We start from the raw sequence: 21,152 nt of genomic DNA on the forward strand, positions 1-21,152 counted from the left end.
CAGTGATGTTGTTAAGTTCCCGATAATCAACACAGGGACGAAGAGTTTGGTCTTTTTTTGTGACAAAAAATATTCCGGCGCCTGCTGGCGAAGTGGACGGACGGATGAATCCTTTATCCAAATTTTCATCAAGATAAATTTTTAAGGCGTCCTGTTCCTTCTCGGAAAGTGGAAAAATCCGCCCAAAGGGGATCTCAGCCCCAGGAAGGAGCTCAACCGGACAGTCATATGGCCGATGAGGCGGAAGAGAATCAGCTCCTTTCTTGCTAAACACATCAAGGAATCCATGATATGGTTTTGGAACGGACTGAAGCAGACTGGGATCGGCATTTAAACACATCAGGGTAGGAGATGGGTTGGACGGTCTGGGCAGGCAGTGTTCCTGACAGTAGTAAGAAGGGAAGGTGATTCTTCCAGATATCCAGTCAACTTGGGGGTTGTGTGCCCGGAGCCAAGGTATGCCTAAAATTACTGGGAACAAAGGAGATGAAATGACATCCAAAATTAACAGTTCCTTGTGTTGGAGAGAAGTAGTAGCAGGTAGGGGAAGCGTTTCTTGTGTTACCTGACCAGACTTGATGTGTGAGCCGTCGGCCAAAAAGACAGAAAGTCTACAGTCCTTTTTACGTAAAGGTATATTATGGAGATCAGCAAAAGTGGAATCAATAAAACAGCTGCATGCGCCTGAATCAACGATATCGTTGACCAACACCGTCTTTTCCGGAAGCTGTAACGAAAGGGAGAGAGCAAGGTGGGTGGTGTTGGCAGAAATGGCTGAAATATTAATAGGAGCTGAAGACTTGAACTTACGTATCTTGACGGGGCAGTTATACACGTAATGGCCGGCCTCGCCGCAGTAGAGACACAGGTTCAACTGGCGACGACGTGTGCGTTCTTCCGGAGTTAGAGTAGGTCGCATCACACCTAATTGCATTGGTTCGGAAGTGTCCATAGACGGATCAGTAGAATTCGGAGGAGTAGGTGGTCGGTAACGAGAAGCGGGTAAGGGGGCCCGAGCAGTGACCCATACTGGGCGACCTTGTTGGGAAGAACGCTCTGCCCGGCGTTCCCTTAGTCGCCGATCAATTTGCACGGCCTTAGTGATAAGTTCGTCTAGGGTTTCAGGTACCCCAATGCGGGCTAGTTCATCCTTCAGGGGTTCTGACAAGCCTAAGCGAAATTGGTGGCGCAGAGCTGCGCTGTTCCATTGAGTATCTGCACTCCAACGACGAAAATCGGTTACATAATCCTCGACCACTCGGCGGCCTTGTTGAAGTGCAAGTAAAGCGGTTTCAGCCGTGGCAGTCCTCTGGGGATCGTCGTAAAGTTGGGCCATGGTCTGGAAGAAGTTCAGCAAAGTCTCTGTCTGAGGGCCATTATCCTCTAGCAACCGATGTGCCCATTTTTGGGGTTCCCCTTGAAGCAGGGAAACGACAAACCCCACTTTCGTGGCCTCTAGTGAGAATGTTCGGGGTTGCAGGGCAAAATATAACTGACATGCGTTCCGAAAGTCCCGGAATTTAGAGCGATCCCCTGTGAATCGTTCGGGCATAGGAACCCTGGGTTCAGGTGGTAACATTACCACAGACGGAGCAGCAGCGGCTGATGAAGACCTAGTGGAAGGTGCTGGGGCATCTCCAGGAACGGCTAGGTTCTGGACCTGTCCTTCCAATCTCAGGTAGCCATCTTGCAAGTTTTTAACCGCTTGAGTGAGGGATGATAGATGCTTGCATATCTCCTCCATCGCTGGGGCAACTCCTGCAGACTCTGTCATGGCTGCCTGATACTGTTACGTACCTGGTATGTTTAGAGTCTGGTTGTAGGAGGCCTCTCTTACAGCTCTGGTTCACGAGCCACTGAAGTGGGAACAGCAGACTCGGAGCACAGCGGGGTAGGAGTGCCGATGCAGTGATGAATAGATGTAGGTGGCTGAGTCTCTCTGGCGGGAAGGTGCAGACGGCACTGAGGCAGAAGAGGGGGTCAGCGACCCTGACAGGTGATACGACTGCAATGGCAACAAGCTGATGAAGAAATCAGATAAATAGGAAGCAAGAAACAGCAGGGTCAGGCAAGCCGGGTCACAACGGATAATCAGATGGTTCAGATGCAGGTAACTGAAGCGTAGTCGTGGTGCAAGCAGGTGGGTCTGGCAACGGTGGGTCCAATCAGAAGGGTAGTCAAACAAGCCGGAGTCAGGGATTAGAGAGATACGGATAGTCAACAAGCCGGGTCAAGGTTCAGTCAGTAATTCAGGATCAGGTTTCAGGATCAGGTTTCAGGATCAGGTTTCAAGTGTAAGTTCACTCCAAAACTGCAGATCAGGCAGCAATGTGTTTGAGTCCAGCAATGGCTTTTAAAGTGTGCTTTGGCGCCAAAAACGTGCACACGCGCGCTCCCGCTATCGTGCGCGCGCCCGTTGTGCACGTGCGCGCCCCCGTTGCGCAGGCGTGCGGGAAGTGCTGCGGTGTGTCAACATGGAGGAACCCTGTTGTTTCCTCAGAAACGAGGATGGATGAGGCTGGAAGGTAAGTCCCTGACAACTATATTATTAGCATACAGCACACGTGCTACTTGTAAATGTATATCTGACACCCTTTGCCTACCACCTCATATATAAGATTGTACCGTAGCTGGTAGGTTAATCTTAAATTATACTAGATGAGCAATTTCGGTGATTAGGTGTGTGAAATCATAAAATTAATTATATAAGTTATTCATTGAAAATTATGCAGGCTGGGAGTTGCATAAGACCACTAAATTAAAATATTATCGAGTGTTAAAAAGAAGATAAATGAGAAGGTGGACTGTAATCAAATGCTATGAAGCTCAATAAAATTATAAGAATTTTAAAATTATTGAGATAAATTAAAGCGTGGGTTCACCCCTAAATTACACTTTTTCCCCTTAGATTAATGCTCGTTTTGTCTAGGGGAATCCGCTAGTTGTGTTAAAATATGAGCCGTACTTACCGTTTACGCGATGCATCTTCTCCGCCACTTCCGGGTATGGGCTGCGGCCGGGAGTGGGCGTTCCTTCTTGATTGACAGTCTTCCGAGAGGCTTCCGACGGTCGCATCCAACGCGTCACGATTTTCCGAAAGAAGCCGAACGTCAGTGCGCAGGCGCAGTATAGAGCCGCACCGACGTTCGGCTTCTTTCGGCTACTAGTGACGCGATGGATGCGACCGTCGGAAGCCTCTCGGAAGACTCAATCAAGAAGGAACGCCCGCTCCCGAAGACCCATATCCCGGAAGCGACGGAGAAGATGCATCTCGAAAACGGGTAAGTACAGCTCATATTTTAACACAACTAGCCGATTCCCCTAGACAAAACGAGCAGGAATCTAAGGGGATTTTTTGAAATTTTTTTCTTATGGGTGAACTCCCGCTTTAAGTATCGCTAATAAAAAACAGTTCATATCTAATTCAATGTTAAGACCTTTTGGTGCTAAAACCTCTGTTAGAAATATCCAGCGTGTTTCGCGTTTTGATAATTCTGACTCTATGGGAGCCTCTTCAGTTTTATTCAAGGTGTTCCACGCCCCAAAATTGCAGGCCAGAGGCATCCTGATTGTGCTTTAATTTGAAATGTAAAGACACATTGTGGTCTTTAAAATCAATCTTAATATTATTGATGTGTTCTAATGTGCATACTCTTAGCATTCTTTTGGTGCGTCCTATATAGAGAAGACCACAAGGGCACTTTAAGGCATACACTACGTATTTGCTATTGTAAGTGATGAACTGTTCTATATCAAATTCCTGTTTGTTGGCAGGAGATGAAAACTTATACAGGCCTCTAATGGTTTGCATGCCTTGCATTTCCTACAGGCAAAGAACCCATTTAGATTCCAGGACGATTGTGGTCTAGTAGGAGGATCTAGCACTTTCTTTACTATTCGATCCCCATAATTCGGTGCTTTTCTGTATATGAACTGCGGTTTAGGTGGTAATAAAGAACTTAATTTCTTGTCCAGTAGTAGAATGTGCCAATGTTGATTGAATATAGCTACATCTACTTCCTTATACTGAGTATGGAATTGTGAGATAAAACCCCATTCTTTAGTATTGGTGGCTTTGACAGTGGCAAACTTTTTTGTTTGTAAACAGGATTCTCTAGGTATAGCTCTTACTTCCTCCACTAGCTTCTCCATTATATGTGAATCATATCCCCTAGCCTCAAATCTATCAGTGAGGACTTTTTATTGTGCAAGGAAATTCACGTCTTCCGAAACAATTTCTCTTCACTCTCATGATTTGTCCCTTTGGAATGTTTTTATTCCAGAGAGGATGGTTGGTGGCCGCTGGTGGTAGGTAGCTGTTTCTATCGGTGGGTTTGAAAAACACCTTTGTTTCAAGTTTTGGACCTCGACGATATATATTCACATCCAAAAAAATTGTTTTGTTATTATGCCACTCGGAAGTTAGTTTTATGTTGTTGTTGTTATTGTTCAGAGTAGTTAAAAATTCTTGTAGAGAGTCCGCTGGTCCTTCCCAAATAAATAGATCTATAAAACGTTTATAAAATATCAGCTCCGCCCTTCTTTCTTTAAAAATTACCTTGTCTTCCCATTCCGCCATAAAGAGGTTGACGATGCTTGGTGCGAATTTAGCGCCCATCGCAACCCCTCTTTTTTGAGAATAAAATTTGACTGGCGTACCAAAAATAATTGTGGGATAAACAGAAGTCCAGGGCGTATCCAATGAACACCTTCTGGTTATGAGGTAGATCATCTTTGGCATAAAGCCCAATTAAGGGCTAATGGTGCATCCTCATGCTGTATAATAGAATACAATGATGAGACATCCGCTGTTACAAGCAAAATTGGTTGGTCTTCATCTAGAATAATACTCTGGAGACAAATTAAAAGATCTTTAGTGTCCTTTAAATATGACTGTGTCATTCTTACACTTTTTTGTAAGAATGTGTCCAGGTATTGACCCATTCTACATGAGATGGAATCGATACTGTTTACAATAGGTCTTGCTGGTGGATTAGAGGGGTCTTTGTGTACTTTGGCAATGTGTATATATTTTGGAACCTTACTACTGTCTGGTACCCGATTAATTTCTCTCCTTTGTTAATAATTCGCCCAACTGAGAGCCTATATTCACCAAAACCTCTAATTGGGTTTTGTACGATTAAGTAGGATCTTGGTCCAGTAGTTTATAGGTTACTTCGTCAGCCAACATTTCCATGATTTGACCATGATAAAACTCCTTTGTTAAAATAACCACCCTTCCTCCTTTGTCAGCCGGCCTTATAATAAATGTCTTTTCGTTTCTCCAACACAACATATCAATTCCCTCTTGAATATGTCTCAAGTTTACATTATTTTTAGGTTTCAGATGATCTAGATCACGTAGCACCAAACCCTTGAATACCTCTACTTGATGATTGGGGTTATTCAAAGGGTTTAACAGGGATTTATTTTTCAATACATTGGTGTTAATGCTCTCAGGCTCTAAGACATTGGTGGTAATCTGTGGATTGCTTCCCACAAAATATTTTTTGATATTGAGTTTCCCCGATGTATTTATGTATGTCTATAAAGACATTAAACTTGTTCACCATTTTTTTTTCATCCCACATTTCAGACCTAAGTTCAGAATATTAAGTTCTTTGTGCGTTGGTTAGACAGGGCTTAAATTGAAGATCCCTCCTATTCCTGCGGTCTTCTTCTTTTCTTGCGTCCTCCGTCTGGGCCTGCACCCTCTGGTTCTTCGTTCCAAACAAAACAGATTGCCACTGTCAAAGCCACCAATACTAAAGAATGGGGTTTTATCTCACAATTCCATACTCGGTATAAGGAAGTAGAAGCTATATTCAATCAAATTGGCACATTCTACTACTGGACAAGAAATTAAGTTCTGTATTGCCACCTAAACCGCAGTTCATATACAGAAAAGCACAGAATTATGGCGATCGAATAGTAAAGAAAGTGCTAGATCCTCCTACTAGACCACTATCCTTCTGGGATCGAAATGGGTTCTTTGCCTGTAGGAAATGCAAGGCATGCAAACCATTAGAGGCCTGGATAAGTTTTCATCTCCTGCCAACAATCAGGAATTTGATATAGAACAGTTCATCACTTACAATAGCAAATACGTAGTGTATGCCTTAAAGTGCCCTTGTGGTCTTCTCTATATAGGACACACCAAAAGAATGCTAATAGTATGCATATTAGAACACATCAATAATAATAAGATTGGTTTTAAAGACCACAATGTGTCTTTACATTTCAAATTAAAGCACAATCCGGATCCCTCTGGCCTGCAATTTTGGGGCGTGGAACACCTTGAACAAAACTGGAGAGGCTCCCATAGAGTCCGAGAATTATCAAAATGCGAAACACGCTGGATATTTCTAACAGAGGTTTTAGCACAACATAGTCTTAACATTGAATTAGATATAAACTGTTTTATTAGCGATACTTAATTTATCTCAATAATTTTAAAATTCTTATAATTTTATTGAGCTTCATAGCATTTGATTACAGTCCACCTTCTCATTTATCTTCTTTTTAACACACTCAATAGGTTTTAAAATATTTTAGAACATTATTTTAATTTAGTGGTCTTATGCAACTCCCAGCCTGCCTAATTTTATATGACTAATTTATATAATTTAATTTTATGATTTCACACACCTAATCACCGAAATTGCTCATCTAGTATGATTTAAGATTAACCTACCAGCTATGGTACAATCTTGTATATGAGGTGGTAGGCAAAGGGTGTCAGATATACATTTACAAGTAGCACGTGTGCTGTATGCTAATAATATAGTTTTGCCATCACACATTACACATCTATATGTATATGATGCAGATGTGCTGCAGTATAATGACAAAACACATCCCTAAGAAGGGACAATATATGATATAGGTGCATGGTGTGTACACATAACTATAACCACATATTCACTGTATATTTATGTAGATACAGGATTTATCTTTATGTGGATTTAATATAATGCACAGTTTTTAATGTACTGGGGTATAAAACATGCCTGCCTTTAAACTTGGTGTGTTGTAAGGGTTCCCCCGTTTTTAATTATTATGCGGATGAGCGCTGCTGACACTAAGATCGTATGAGTAACGGGTGATTGTTCCGCCCTTAGTCTGGCATGAGCTTCAATGTGATCATTGCGACTGTGTGGGAACAACTCCGCTCACTTCCGCCCATAATATGGCAAGATCCTCAAAGGTCGCGAGTGCACCTGCGCAGGAATGACGCAAACGTGACTGGCGCCAACCAATGGGCGGGAGAAGCGATACGTGTGGGCATATATAAGAGGTCGTGGATAGTTTGAGTCACGCCCTCAGATGAAGGACCAGGAACAAGGAAGTCTGCAGACGTACTGGCAACAGAGCGGCTTCATTGTCATGGTGACCGGAGCAAACACAGGCACAGTAAAACAATACATGCTTGAGATCTTTTTTCTTGGGGTACGCATAGTTGTATAAGGGGTACCTGTGGGGTTTTGATAAACTTTTTAAAAGGTACTGCGCTATATGAATTTATTTCCTTATATGGAATTGCGGTTTGGACTCAACAAGTGAAAGCATGTGGTGGAGAGTGCAATATTCAGGACAGATGCAGATGATTGTTCCATGCTGATTTCATTTCACATTTTGGTGAGTGCATCCCCAAAAGGGGAGAACATCCCCCCACGTGGTGACTACCCCCTGGTGAAAGGAGCACTTGTTAAGGAATATTATGATCAACGACATCTTGTTTTCCTGCACCATTAATGTTTCCTATATGCACTACATATAGAGGTCTTTCAAACGGTGGTTTGAGAATAGCGCTGCTACAGTATTACACTGGACTCTGGGACTATTAAGAGTTTATTACTGTATATCATAGTTAGTCAGGTTGAAAAAAGACACAAGTCCATCCAGTTCAAGCACAAAAAATAAATAAACAAAATAAAAAACACAGTACAATCCTATACACCCAACTCCATACCCACAGTTGATTCAGAGGAAGGCAAAAAACCCCAGCAGAGCATGATCCAATTTGCTACAGCAGGGGAAATGTTTGTTTGATGATTCATTTTTTTTAAGCAGCTGCTTGATACTGTATATTCACATTTCACATCCTACTGCCATCTATCTTTATTGCTTACTCTTGAGCGCTGAGCAGTGCCAATTTGTAGGTAGGGTGACACTAGCACTTATTTTTAGTATAAAAATCCTATATTTTTTTGCAAATAACATTTTTAACAAGTATTGGAAACTCACAGATGACTTTTTGTGTTGGTACTATGCAGTGTTCTTTCTACATTTGTGTTTACATGAAAACGTGAGTACATGTGCCACTAACCTATAGTTTTCCTTCTTTCACAGGCTTTCTGGAGGTCTTATCGTGTGCGATGTGGGTTGGAGGCTAGGAAAAATGCAGCGGTGTGCATCCAGGCTGCCTGGAAAAGTTATGTACAGAGAAAGATCTATGTTAAGCAGATTCAGTTGATTCAGACATTGCAGGCAAATTGCAGAGGATTCCTACAAAGACAAAGGTAAAAGAGGAACTTAAGTGAATGCATTCTTTATACAGTTCTCTTTAATATGTTGTCATACAGAATGCACATCAATAATATAGGAAGATTTGTTTTTGATAGGATTCATAGTCCTCTTTAAAATGTATTACTAAGATTTTCTTCCATTTCTTAATAAATCTGGCTCTGGTTTTTAGCAGCTGTGTTATCTTACTCTACATTTAGAATGAGAAAGATACTGCACTATGAATAGGTGTTTGACCACATGGGTGTTTTAATCTGAAATAATTTTGTTTTTAGCTTCTTCAATCTTAAATAGTGAATGACAACTTTTCTAAATTGGCAGTACTTTCTTCATTTTATATGTATGTTTAAGAAATGCTGTTTACAGCTCCAAGCATAGGTAAAGAATTATTTTTTATTGCATTATTCAGTTCCTAAAAATGGCCAAAGTACCTTTTAACATTAGCTTGTGATGGTAGACAGGGCACAGCAAGGAAAAAGCTGCTTTGATAGTGAGTGCCTGTCTCTGGCTTCCAGCATTTGCCCGCGGTAAGCAGTAGCAAGAGAAATGCAGATTATGATGAGACTGACATACATTACTAACTCTGTAGCTCTTTATGAAAGCATCCATCCTCTTGCTTTGTGCGGTGCTGGGATGCCGTGCACAAAGGGGAATGAAGGGGGAAACCCTGTCTGACATCACAGCTAGTGTTACAGGGCACTTGGGAAGGTGGGACAAAGTACATCATGTACTTTTGTCCCGTCAGAAACTGGATAATGTAAAAAATTTGTTCTCTTACATTAGCGCTTGAGAGCAGAAAATGAGTCGTATAATCTCCTGGCCTAAGCAAGCTTACAATTCAGTGTCCTTACCACAGCCATTTTAAAACGCTTACAAATTAAAGCCAGTTTCGGTGGAAGGCAATTAACATATCTGTATGTTTTCTGTATTATGTATGAATACACACACTGTGGGGATGGTGTTCTTATGGGACTCAAGGCTCCTGGGGCTGCAACATAAAATTGCTGATCACTAAGCTGGCAAAAGATGGATCGAATTCCATCTCGTTTAGAAGGCACAAGCCAAGATTCAATCCATCTAAGAGCAGGCTGATTGTACCCAAGTTAATCCATCAATTGACTTTGGTACAACTGGCATGTCGGATTATAAGCATGCGATTATTGCCTGTGGCTGTAGCCACTAGCAGTAAACACTGTGTTCCCCTGGCAGGTTGGATCATGGAAATTGTGTTGTTAGAAACCCTGCTCTCGCATGCCAATATGGTAATCAATGAATTTTATATTTCAGGGTCAAGGTCATGTTAGAGGAAAAACGGAAAGCAGAAGAAGAGAAGCGAAAGCAGGAAGCTGCTGAAAAGGAGAGGCAAGCCCTGTTAAAGGCTCAAAGGGAAGAACAAAGGAAAATGGAGGAGGATAAGGAAGCCAAAAGACAGGCTGAGTTGAAACAAAGTGTAATAGAGCCAGTGACACCCAGTGCCCCCGAAAATAATACTAATGTGAAACAAACTGAAGCTTTACTAGCTAAAGGGCCAGTAAGGAAAGAAATAAATATTTCCAAAACAACCGATGGGGAGGAGAGGATACCAAATGAGAATGAGCCCAACAGGACTATTAAAGAAGAGAGCTTGGGTGGAGACCGCAATTCCCAAGCACAAAAAGCAAGTGTTGAGGACAATGCCATTGCATTAAATGTAGATCCTTGGATACCCCAGAGCCCCAAAGCTGAAACTAATTTTTCAGACAGAACCTCTGCCAGGACTGAAAGGGAGAACAGGAGACAGAGGTGTCTGATGCATGATATGCTGCAAAATAAACATATATCCACCTCACTGGTTGAGGCTGAAAAGGGGGAAGATGGTGCTAAAGAACAACTTCATACTTGCAGTAAAGATTATGTAGCTGAGGTACCTCGGGAGGAAAAGTCGGACCAAGAGAAAGAAGTGGCTAAAACAAACATGACTGAAAAGACAAATAATGATCAAAATCTAGGGAAACCTTTAAGGCCCTTAAATCTTCAGTTAAATATTCAGCAGGTTTCACAAAAGCAGTTGTCTGAGGAGACAAACAAGCAAAACACACCACAGGATGCGGATGCTCCCAGTGTTGGGATCATACAGAGGTACAGCGATCACGAGAAGTTAAAAAACAAAGCAGAAAAGTGGAAAGAAAAAAGGCAAACTGAAACTAACCTGGTTGAATCGGAAACTACATGCACACCTGATAGAGATGCGGTGCATCTTCGACAAGACAGCAAGGAAGTGCTACCAAGGTTTGGATTTATTCTTAAAGCTATAACAAAGCAGATCATTCACTGGGGACACAGTAGGCATCTGTTTTATAAGCTGTGCCTACTGGATGTTAAACAGAAATTCTTCTGTGGGTAATATAAGTATTTTCCAAGGTATAGCAGGTGCGCCATTGTTGACTACACATCTTTACTTTAGATGGTGTACAGCAAGGCATAGGATTTATGTTCAGGACAGCTTAGTGCAGTTAACTTTTTCTGGCGTCACCCATTATTGACAATCACCTTTTTTGTTGATTACTGACTCTCTTAGAGAGCATGCTACTGGGATTAGAATGAAGGGGAAAACACTCAGGGGAAGAGTGTGAATTTGTGGATGGGTTCCTGATCAAGACACTGCAATAACAATCATAAAGTGAAGCTGTGTTTTAGAAGTGTAGAGTAGTACTGATTGTGATGATTAATCAATCTGCTTTCTGTGGATACGTATTTGTTAGTATATTGTATTTGCGTGCACTAATCCAATTTTAGTGTGTTTTTTCTTAAAAACGTAGTTTTGATGAATATTTGCACAACTACCATGGAACATACAAAATTAGTAGCACCATCTTTAAAGTGTGTGTGGGGGGGGGGGAGGGGGGTCTAACTTTTAAATCTCTGAAAAGAGGGCAAAAAAGTAAAAAATTGCAAGAATGGTCTGGCCACCTCAAATGATAAAATGGTAGCCTGGGCTCGGCAATGAGAGGGAAGCCAAAGCTTCTAAACCTAAACCATTTTTTTTCTTAATGCATTTTCTGCATTAAGGTAAACCCCCCCACTTACCTGTGCTAGCTCCTTGTACTAAACACTTATCTAAATCGATCCAGTGCTGTGCCTGGTTGCAGCTTTTCTCTTCACTTCCTGCTCTCACAGGAGACTCTGAGAGCAGCGGTCAGTCAAATTCTGCATGGAGAGAAGGGAGCATGGCCGAGCCACACTGTGTGTCTGTCAATGCACACAACCTGGCTCAGAAGAATGTGGGAGCAGGGCCATCTTTAATATTGATTGGACCCTGGGCAAAATATTTCTTGGGCCCCTGAGCTGAACTAGCCAGGTCACATGATATGGACATCACACATGTGGGCGTGTATTCAGGCTGCAGTGGAAATCTCCTCCTACCTGAACTCTCAGCACTGGAGAAACTGCAGTTTATCACTGAACGTGGTATACAGATCGGCCAAAAAGGTATATAGTAGCAATTTTTTAATATAAAAGATTTCTAAGCTGTGGGCAGGCAGATGAACTATTTTCATATTACTGGGTTTAGTAACACTGTAATGACCACAGTTGTAGGCGGGACTTTAAAACATGCCCCTTTAATTCCCCAGTGGGCAGCGTTCAGTATAGGTGATGGCGGAAATGACCCTATGATATACATATGAATAGTGCCTCTATTTACATATGAATGCTGCTGGTCTGATTATATTTGCATATGAATGTTGCCGCCATTTGCATATCAATGCCCGTATTTACAAGTAAACACAGGGTCTGCAGGTGAGTCATCTGTACACAACAATAGTAACAGAACTTCACACTGAGATATCAGGACACAGCAAAGGACTAATACCTCAAGGGAATTTAAACTGGTATAGTTGGCAAGTATGAGGCAGCTGCTTTGGGCCCCAGAACACTAAAAAGGCCCAGGGCAGCTTCCCCTTTTGCCCTGCCTTAAAGACAGCCCTGTATGGGAACACTCATAAGAAGGGGGACAGCGTTTGCAGGGGACCATCAAAGAAGTAAGGGACCGCTCTGTGTGCAGTATCGTTCACAGATGCACATTAGTTGCATCCACCACAAGTAGAGGTCGGCCAATTGTGCTGAAAAAAGCTGCATGTAAAACTTCAGCGCAACTTGGAAATAGCTTCTGTATCATAGAAGTCATTGCAAGTTGCCTGCCAAGTGTGAGAAAATAATACAATGTTTCTACTTATCAATGAACTGTGTAGAAGTTCTCGGTTTAACAATTTAAAGACTAATGCTAGCCATACACTCCACGAAAAATCGTCCGAACTTTCGGTCGTGAGCGCAAACGATAGTGACATCATGTAATGACCGATAAATCGTTCAGTGAACATAATAAAAAAAAAGAATTGGTTAGTTTTTTTTTTTTTTACCTAGTGCAGAAAGAAAGAAATTTATCGTTCGTTCGGCAGAAAATTTCCAAACTTGTCCTTCATTTTTTTTCTGCTCAAAAACATCCCAGCGATTTTTGATCTTGTGCCCATTAACTGTTCGAAAAACGAAAGATCTTTCTGAACGACCGAATTTCGGCCGAATTTTCGTATAGTGTATGGCCAGCATAAATCTTTTCTGACACTTGTTGCTTACAAGTAAAAATCCCGTATTTTCTTCTAGAAAATCACTTGGAACCCCCAAACATTATATATATATATATATATATATATATATATATATATATATATATATATATATATATATATATATATATATATATATATATATATATATATATATATATATATATATATATATAATTATTTTTTTTTTTAGCAGAGACCCTAGGGAATAAAATAGCAGTTGTTGCAATATTTTATGTCACACGGTATATGCGCATCGGTCTTTTTAAACGCTATTTTCGGGGAAAAAATACACTTTGATGAATTAAAAAAAAAACTAAACATTAAAGTTAGCCTGTTTTTTTTTTTTTTTTTTTGGTCCAAAAGTTTTGATTACCTATTTTTGTGCCTGCTTCCCGATTTCCCTTACCAAAGATGGTGGGGCAGCACCCGAGAGCCGAGGGAGAGATCGGCTTCGGGTGCAGACATCGTGGGCGCCCAGGATAGGTAAGTGTCCATATATGAAAAGTCAGCAGCTGCAGTATTTGTAGCTGCTGACTTTTAATATTTTTTTTTATTTAGGCGGGACTCTGCTGCTTTCACACTGGAGCGGGCAGGCGTTGACGGTAAAACGCTGCTACTTTTAGCGGCACTTTACCATCATTTTAGCGGCGCTATTGGGCTGCTAGTGGGGCACATATAACTTGGCTAGCGGCCGATGAAGAGGTTAAATGCGCCCGTGTAGCACCGCTGCAGAAGCGCTTTGCAGGCGCTTCGGCAGCAGTGCCCATTCATTTCAATGGGCAGGAGTGGTGAAAGAGTGGTATACACCGCTCTAAAGATGCTGCTTGCCGGACTTTTTAACGTCCTGCCAGCGCACCACCTCAGTGTGAAAGCACTCGGGCGTTCACACTGAGACTGCAGGGGAGCCGTTTTGCAGGCACTTAACAGGTGCTATTTTTAGCCCAAAAGCGCCTGAAAAAACACCCCAGTGTGAAAGGGGTCCAACGGTTGGATTTTATGAGATGAAGGGGAAAAAAATCGGCATCGTATATCGCGCGCCGCAATTTCGAAATATCAGCATCGGCCAGAGAAAAACCCATATCGGTCGACCTCTAACCACAAGTATAAACACGGACTGACAATTTATTTTTATTTTTTGTTGCCAGAATTATAATTCTAAACCTTGGTATAGTTTTAATGTTTTTTATTAAATTTTTTTAGCAGAGCAAAGGGGATTGTTGAAACTACACAAGCGTCAACAGATATACAGTCTTCCAGCATTCCTCAGGTTAGTGATTGTTTAAATCCCTAATGCCCAGCCTGGGCTTCTGAACACAGTAGTCCGTTTTTCCTACCTATATGCTTAAAGCGGTAGTTCACCCTCCTTTCCATCATTAGACCATTAAATTCGGCATCGTAGCGCGAGCTACGGTATGCCGGTCTTAAATTTTTAATCCCCGTACTCACTGTGGTATCGATGATTGAAGAATCCGACTCCCGCGGGGAATGGGCGTGCCTATGGAGAGGGAGGATGATTGACGGCCGGCTCTGGCACGTCACGCTCCCCGAAGACAGCCGGAGTAGGTTTCGGCTATTCACGACGCCTGCGCACAGGCTATGCGCAGGCGCCGTGAATAGCCAAGCCTATTTCGGCTATTTCCGGAGAAGCGTGACGTGCCAGGGCCGGCCGTCAATCACCTTCTCTCACCATAGGAACGCCCATTCCCCGGATTCTTCAATCATCTATAGCACAGTGAGTACGGGCATAAAAAATGTAAGACCGGCATACCGTAGCTCGCGCTACGATGCCGAATTTAATGGTCTAATAAAAAAAAACTTTTTTTTATTTTTAACAGGGTGAACCCCCGCTTTAACTCAAGTCTGTGAAGCAAAATATTCTTCAGATTGAATTCCAGTATCTCTAAATGACTTGGTTTATTTATTTCAGACTTTAATATGCTGTACATCCCTTTATCTTTTTAAAGCTGCAGTTTAGGTATGCATTTTATAGTATAATTACATTTAATACAGGATGAGGTGGAAATAATGACTTTTCCACCTTGTCCAATCAGGAAACACTTTGCATTCACCAAGAAAAAGGCATTCTGCGAATGGTATCAATGCTGAGTGAGCGACCCCTCTATTCACTATGCAGCATGGTAGCTTCTTGGCATAGTACCTGGAATGCGGCGACCACCTTTGCAGTAGTGGAACCTGCTACAGTGATTTCCAGCTTCCAGTGGGAACCCTTGGGTATGAGACATGCATGCTTGCATTAGTCTGAGCTTGACCAATGTGACAATGCTAGAAAATGCATACCTGGAATTTAGCTTTAATGTTAAATAATAGATCTTATTGGGATCAATATCAAATGTCCGTTTCAAATATTTTTGTTATCGTACATCACGGGACACAGAGCAGCCATTACTATCTGGGTTATATTTGCCACCTACTGGTGAATGGGCAATGGCAGATCAATCAAACAGGAAGTCCTCCCGTATATAACCCCTCCTACACGGGAAGTACCTCCGTTTGTTTTTGGCAGTGTCTGTAAGGTGGTGGTGACTGATGTGATACATGTGCTCTTGGAGCATACTTGAAGGCAGGGGTCGACAAAATCCGGGTACCAGGTCGCAATTGCGACAAGAAATTGTGACCTGGCGCCCGCGGCGGCCGGTAATTGAGGCCGCAGCCTACAAAGCCGCGGCCTCAATTACCATCTGCCGCGATCGCGAGGTGGGGGCGCACAGAGGCACAGGATCCTGTGTCTCCGTGCGCCCCACCTCCCCTGCCGCGCGATCGCGACGGCCGGCAATTGAGGCCGCTGCTTTGCGGCCTTGTGAAGTCCCAAGCTCTTCCTTCTGTGAGCTGGCGCCATCTGGTGGTGGCCGCATTGCAAGTTAAACAGCTGTTCTAATGTGTAATCTTTCACTATTTTTCACTGCCATCTCCTTCCCTCTAATTAGAACCCCCAAACATTATATATATCTTTTATTCTAACACCCTAGAGAATCAAATGTCGATCGTTGCAATACTTTCTGTCACGCCGTATTTGCGCAGCGGTCTTGCAAGCGCACTTTTTTTGGGCAAAAAATACGAGAGTAAAGTTATCCCGATATTTTTTTTTTTATATTGTGAAAGATAATGTTACGCCGAGTAAATTGATACCCACCATGTCACGCTTCAAAATTGCGTCCGCTCGTGGAATGCTGACAAACTTTTACCCTTTAAAATCTCCATAGGCGACGTTTAAAAAAATCTATAGGTTGCATGTTTTGAGTTACAGAGGAGGTCTAGAGCTAGAATTATTGCTCTCGCTCTAACGATCACGGCAATACCTCACGTGTGGTTTAAATACCGTTTACATATGCAGGCGCTACTCACGTATGTGTTCGCTTCTGCGCGCGAGTTTGTCGGGACGGGGCGCGTTTTCTGGCTCCTAACTTTATCTGGCTCCTAGATTCCAAGCAAATTTGTCAAACCCTGCTTGAAGGTCTGGAACAGTTCTACTGAGAATCAAGGACTTCAACTGGATCTATTCGACAAATGTCTCCCCAAACTCTGTCCATGTGTGTGGAGTTTAGGAATAAACAGATAAACTTGTGAAAATAAGCCTAGATCTCCCCTTGCTGAATTAAAATAAGTTTACAATATTTAATTATTTACCATATATTTAATTCTTTAAACAAATTGTATAGCGGTTATGTTTTAGTCATGAACATAAAAAAAAAAATTGTATAAATAGTAATCCTCCGCAGAGACTGAATACATATTTATCTTTAGTGTTTGCCTTAAACAGGGGTTTAACTTTATAATAATCACTCTGACACTGTAATATCTCTTGTGCAGCTACTGCCTCTGTCAGCTGACAATGATAAAGAACAAAATAAGCCTAATCTTCAGAAAAAGAAATCCATTGAAAGCAAGACTCCCCCTGACAGCAGTGCACAGTCCACAGACAAGTGAGTGTTGCCAAAGAGATGATAGAGTTTTGCTGACTGTTGACATATATCGCTACATCTGATTAGATACGTGACTTTAATAATAAAAGTAAAATAAATATTTTGCTTACCACAGGCATAGCTACAAGAGCCCTCTGTACAGGCTTCTGGGCAAAAAGCCTGACAAAAAGAACAGCAAAGATGGCCCACTCACCCCAGATGGCACAGAACAGCCATCTTTCCCTCACTCTGCCAAGGAGCCTTTAGCAACAAAACGATCCCTAGATGGTATGTATCATTACTTGCTCTGTATCACGTTACCTTGTTCTCAAAACTTGCTTAGTACTGAACTTCTTTTTTATTTTTTTAAGCATGTTTACAGTGCCTTGAAAAAGTATTAATAGCCCTTGAAATTCTCCACATTTTGTCATGTTGCAATCAAAATTGTAAACTTATTTTATTGGGTTTTTATGTGATGGACCGACACAAAGTGGCACATAATTGTGAAGTGGAAGAAAAATGATAAATGGTTTTCATTTTTTTTACAAATATCTGAAAAGAGTGGCGTGCATTTGTATTCAGCCCCCCTCAATACTCAGAACCACCTTTCCCTGCAATTACAGCTTTTGGGGATGTCTCCACCAGCTTTGCACATCTAGAGTGACATTTTTGCCCATTCTTCTTTGCAAAAAAGCTCAAAGGGGTTGTAAAGGTCCAATTTTTTTTTTCCTAAATAGCTTCCTTTTCCTTTAGTGCAGTCCTCCTTCACTTACCTCATCCTTCGATTTTACTTTTAAATGTCCTTATTTCTTCTGAGAAATCCTCACTTCCTGTTCTTCTGTCTGTAACTCCACACAGTAATGTGAGTCTTTCTCCCTGGTGTGGAGTGTCGTGCTCGCCCCCTCCCTTGGACTACAGGAGAGTCAGGACGCCCACTAACACAGAGCTCCTTTCTCTATCTGCAACGTAGAGTGTCCTGACTCTCCTGTAGTCCAAGGAAGGGGGCGAGCACGACTATTTTCTAAAGCCTGATTGGAAGGTAGCAGGGGGGCTGCCTTGCATCTAATTAACATACAGGATTATAGCAGTGTAGGTAGGCTCAACATCATACATTTTAATGACAATACAATTAAAACGGGTGTAAAGTGTAGAAATCTTGGATCTTTGTGAAGAATACGAACACAATACTAAAATTGTTAGCAAAAACTGGGAGGAAAAAATAATGTGAGATACCATGCAGTTCCAGAATGGACTATCAAAGGGAGGGGTGGGGGAGATGTGTATTTTAACCACTTAAGCCCCGGACCAATACGCTGTCTAAAGACCCAAGGTGTTTTTACAATTTGGCAATGCGCTGCTTTAACTGGTAATTGCGCGGTCATGCAATGTTGTACCGAAACGAAACTTGCGTCCTTTTCTTCCCACAAATAGAGCTTTCTTTTGATTGGTATTTGATCGCCTCTGCGATTTTTTTTTTTTTTTTGCGATATAAACGCAAAAAGACCGTAAATTTCGAAAAAAAATGATTTTTCTTATAACAAAAAGTAAAAAATATCGAATAAACTAAATTTTAGTCAAACATTTAGGCCAAAATGTATTCAGCCACATGTCTTTAGTAAAAAAAATCGCAATAAGCGTATATTTATTGGTTTTCGCAAAAGTTATAGCGTCTACAAACTAGGGTACATTTTCTGGAATTTACACAGCTTTTATTTTATGACTGCCTATCTCATTTCTTGAGGTGCTAAAATGGCAAGGCAGTACAAAACCCCCCCAAATGACCCCATTTTGGAAAGTAGACACCCCAAGGAAACTGCTGAGAGGCATGTTGAGTCCATTGAATATTTTTTTTTTGTCCCAAGTGATTGAATAATGACGGAAAAAAAAAAAAATGTTTACAAAAAGTTGTCACTAAATGATATATTGCTCACACATACCATGGTTATATGTGGAATTGCACCCCAAAATACATTCTGCTGCTTCTCCTGAGTACGGGGATACCACATGTGTGGGACTTTTTGGGAGCCTAGCCGCATACGGGGCCCCAAAACCAAGCACCGCCTTCAGCATTTCTAAGGGCACAAATTTTTGATTTCACTCCTCACTACCTATCAAGGTTTCGAAGGCCATAAAATGCCAAAATAGCAAAAAAAAAAAACAAATGACCCCATTTTGGAAAGTAGACACCCTAAGCTATTTGCTGAGAGGCATGTCGAGTCCATGGAATATTTTATATTTTGACACAAGTTGCGGGAATATGACAAACTGATTTTTTTTTGCACAAAGTTGTCACTAAATGATATATTGCTCACACATGCCATAGTTATATGTGGAATTGCACCCCAAAATACATTCTGCTGCTTCTCCCGAGTACGGGGATACCACATATGTGGGACTTTTTGTGAGCCTAGCCGCATACGGGGCCCCGAAAACAAAGCACCGCCTTCAAGATTTCTAAGGGCATACATTTTTGATTTCACTCCTCACTACCTATCACTACCTATCACAGTTTTGAAGGCCATAAAATGCCAAGATGTCACACAACCCCCCCAAATGACCCCATTTTGGAAAGAAGACACCCCAAGCTATTTGCTGAGAGGCATGTTGGGTCCATGGAATATTTAATTTTATGGCCCCAAGTGATTGAATAATGACCAAAAAAAAAAAAAAAAAATATTTTACAAAACGTTGTCACTAAATGATATATTTCTCACATATGCCATGGGCATATGTGGAATTACACCCCAAAATACATTCTGCTGCTTCTCCTGCGTACAGGGATACCACATGTGTGGGACTTTTTGGGAGCCTAGCCGCGTACGGGACCCCGAAAACCAAGCACCGCCTTCAAGATTTCTAAGGGCATACATTTTTGATTTCACTCCTCACTACCTATCACAGTTTCGAAGGCCATAAAATGCCAAAACGGCACAAAACCCCCCCAAATGACCCCATTTTGGAAAGTAGACACCCCAAGCTATTTGCTGAGAGGGATGTTGAGTCCATGGAATATTAAATTTTTTTGCCCCAAGTCACTGAATAATGACCAAAAAAAAATAATTACAAAATGTTGTCAATAAATGATATATTTCTCACACATGCCACGGTTATATGTGGAATTGCACCCCAAAATACATTCTGCTGCTTCTCCTGAGTACGGGGATACCACATGTGTGGGACTTTTTGGGAGCCTAGCCGCGTACGGGACCCCGAAAACCAAGCACTGCCTTCAAGATTTGTGTGAGTGAAATCAAAAATGTATGTCCTTAGAAATCTTGAAGGCGGTGCTTGGTTTTCGGGGTCTCATACGCGGCTAGGCTCCCAAAAAGTCCCACACATGTGGTATCCCCGTACTCAGGAGAAGCAGCAGAATGTATTTTGGGGTGCAATTCCACATATAACCATGGCATGTGTGAGAAATATATCATTTAGTGACAATGTTTTGTACATTTTTTTATTTTTATTTTTTTTGGTCATTATTCAATCACTTTGGACAAAAAATAAATAAATCAATGGACTCAACATGCCTCTCAGCAGTTTCCTTGGGGTGTCTTCTTTACAAAATGGGGTCATTTGGTTTTTTTTTGTGCTATTTTGGCATTTTATGGCCTTCGAAACTGTGATAGGTAGTGAGGAGTGAAATCAAAAATTTACACCCTTAGAAAGCCTGAAGGCGGTGATTGGTTTTTGGGGTCCCGTACGTGGCTAGGCTCCCAAAAAGTCTCACACATGTGGTATCCCCGTACTCAGGAGAAGCAGCAGAATGTATTTTGGGGTGTAATTCCACATATGCCCATGGCATGTTTGAGCAATATATCATTTAGTGACAACTTTGCGCAAAAAAAAAAAATATATATATTTATATTTCCCGCAACTTGGGTCAAAATATAAAATATTCCATGGACTCGAGATGCCTCTCAGCAAATAGCTTGGGGTGTCTACTTTCCAAAATGGGGTCATTTGGGGGGGTTTTGAATTGTCCTGGCATTTTATGCACAACAATTAGAAGCTTATGTCACACATCACCCACTCTTCTAACCACTTGAAGAAAAAGCCCTTTCTGACACTGTTTGTTTACATAAAAACATATTATTTTTTTGCA

General features: G+C 41.7%; 1 protein-coding gene across 6 annotated transcripts in view; it reads left to right on the forward strand.

The window, feature by feature from the left end:
• Nucleotides 1-21,152, forward strand: part of MYO9B (myosin IXB) — a 201,472-nt gene that overhangs the window by 143,088 nt on the left and 37,232 nt on the right. For all 6 annotated transcript variants that reach the window (XM_040321203.1, XM_040321187.1, XM_040321208.1 and 3 more), the window contains 5 exons: nucleotides 8,353-8,522; nucleotides 9,814-10,794; nucleotides 14,331-14,397; nucleotides 16,959-17,071; nucleotides 17,187-17,338. In XM_040321203.1, the coding sequence (XP_040177137.1) occupies nucleotides 8,353-8,522; nucleotides 9,814-10,794; nucleotides 14,331-14,397; nucleotides 16,959-17,071; nucleotides 17,187-17,338 (1,483 nt within the window). The remainder of the gene's footprint in view (nucleotides 1-8,352; nucleotides 8,523-9,813; nucleotides 10,795-14,330; nucleotides 14,398-16,958; nucleotides 17,072-17,186; nucleotides 17,339-21,152) is intronic.

Source organism: Rana temporaria, chromosome 1 (assembly GCF_905171775.1).
Source record: "Rana temporaria chromosome 1, aRanTem1.1, whole genome shotgun sequence".
Taxonomy (NCBI): domain Eukaryota; kingdom Metazoa; phylum Chordata; class Amphibia; order Anura; family Ranidae; genus Rana; species Rana temporaria.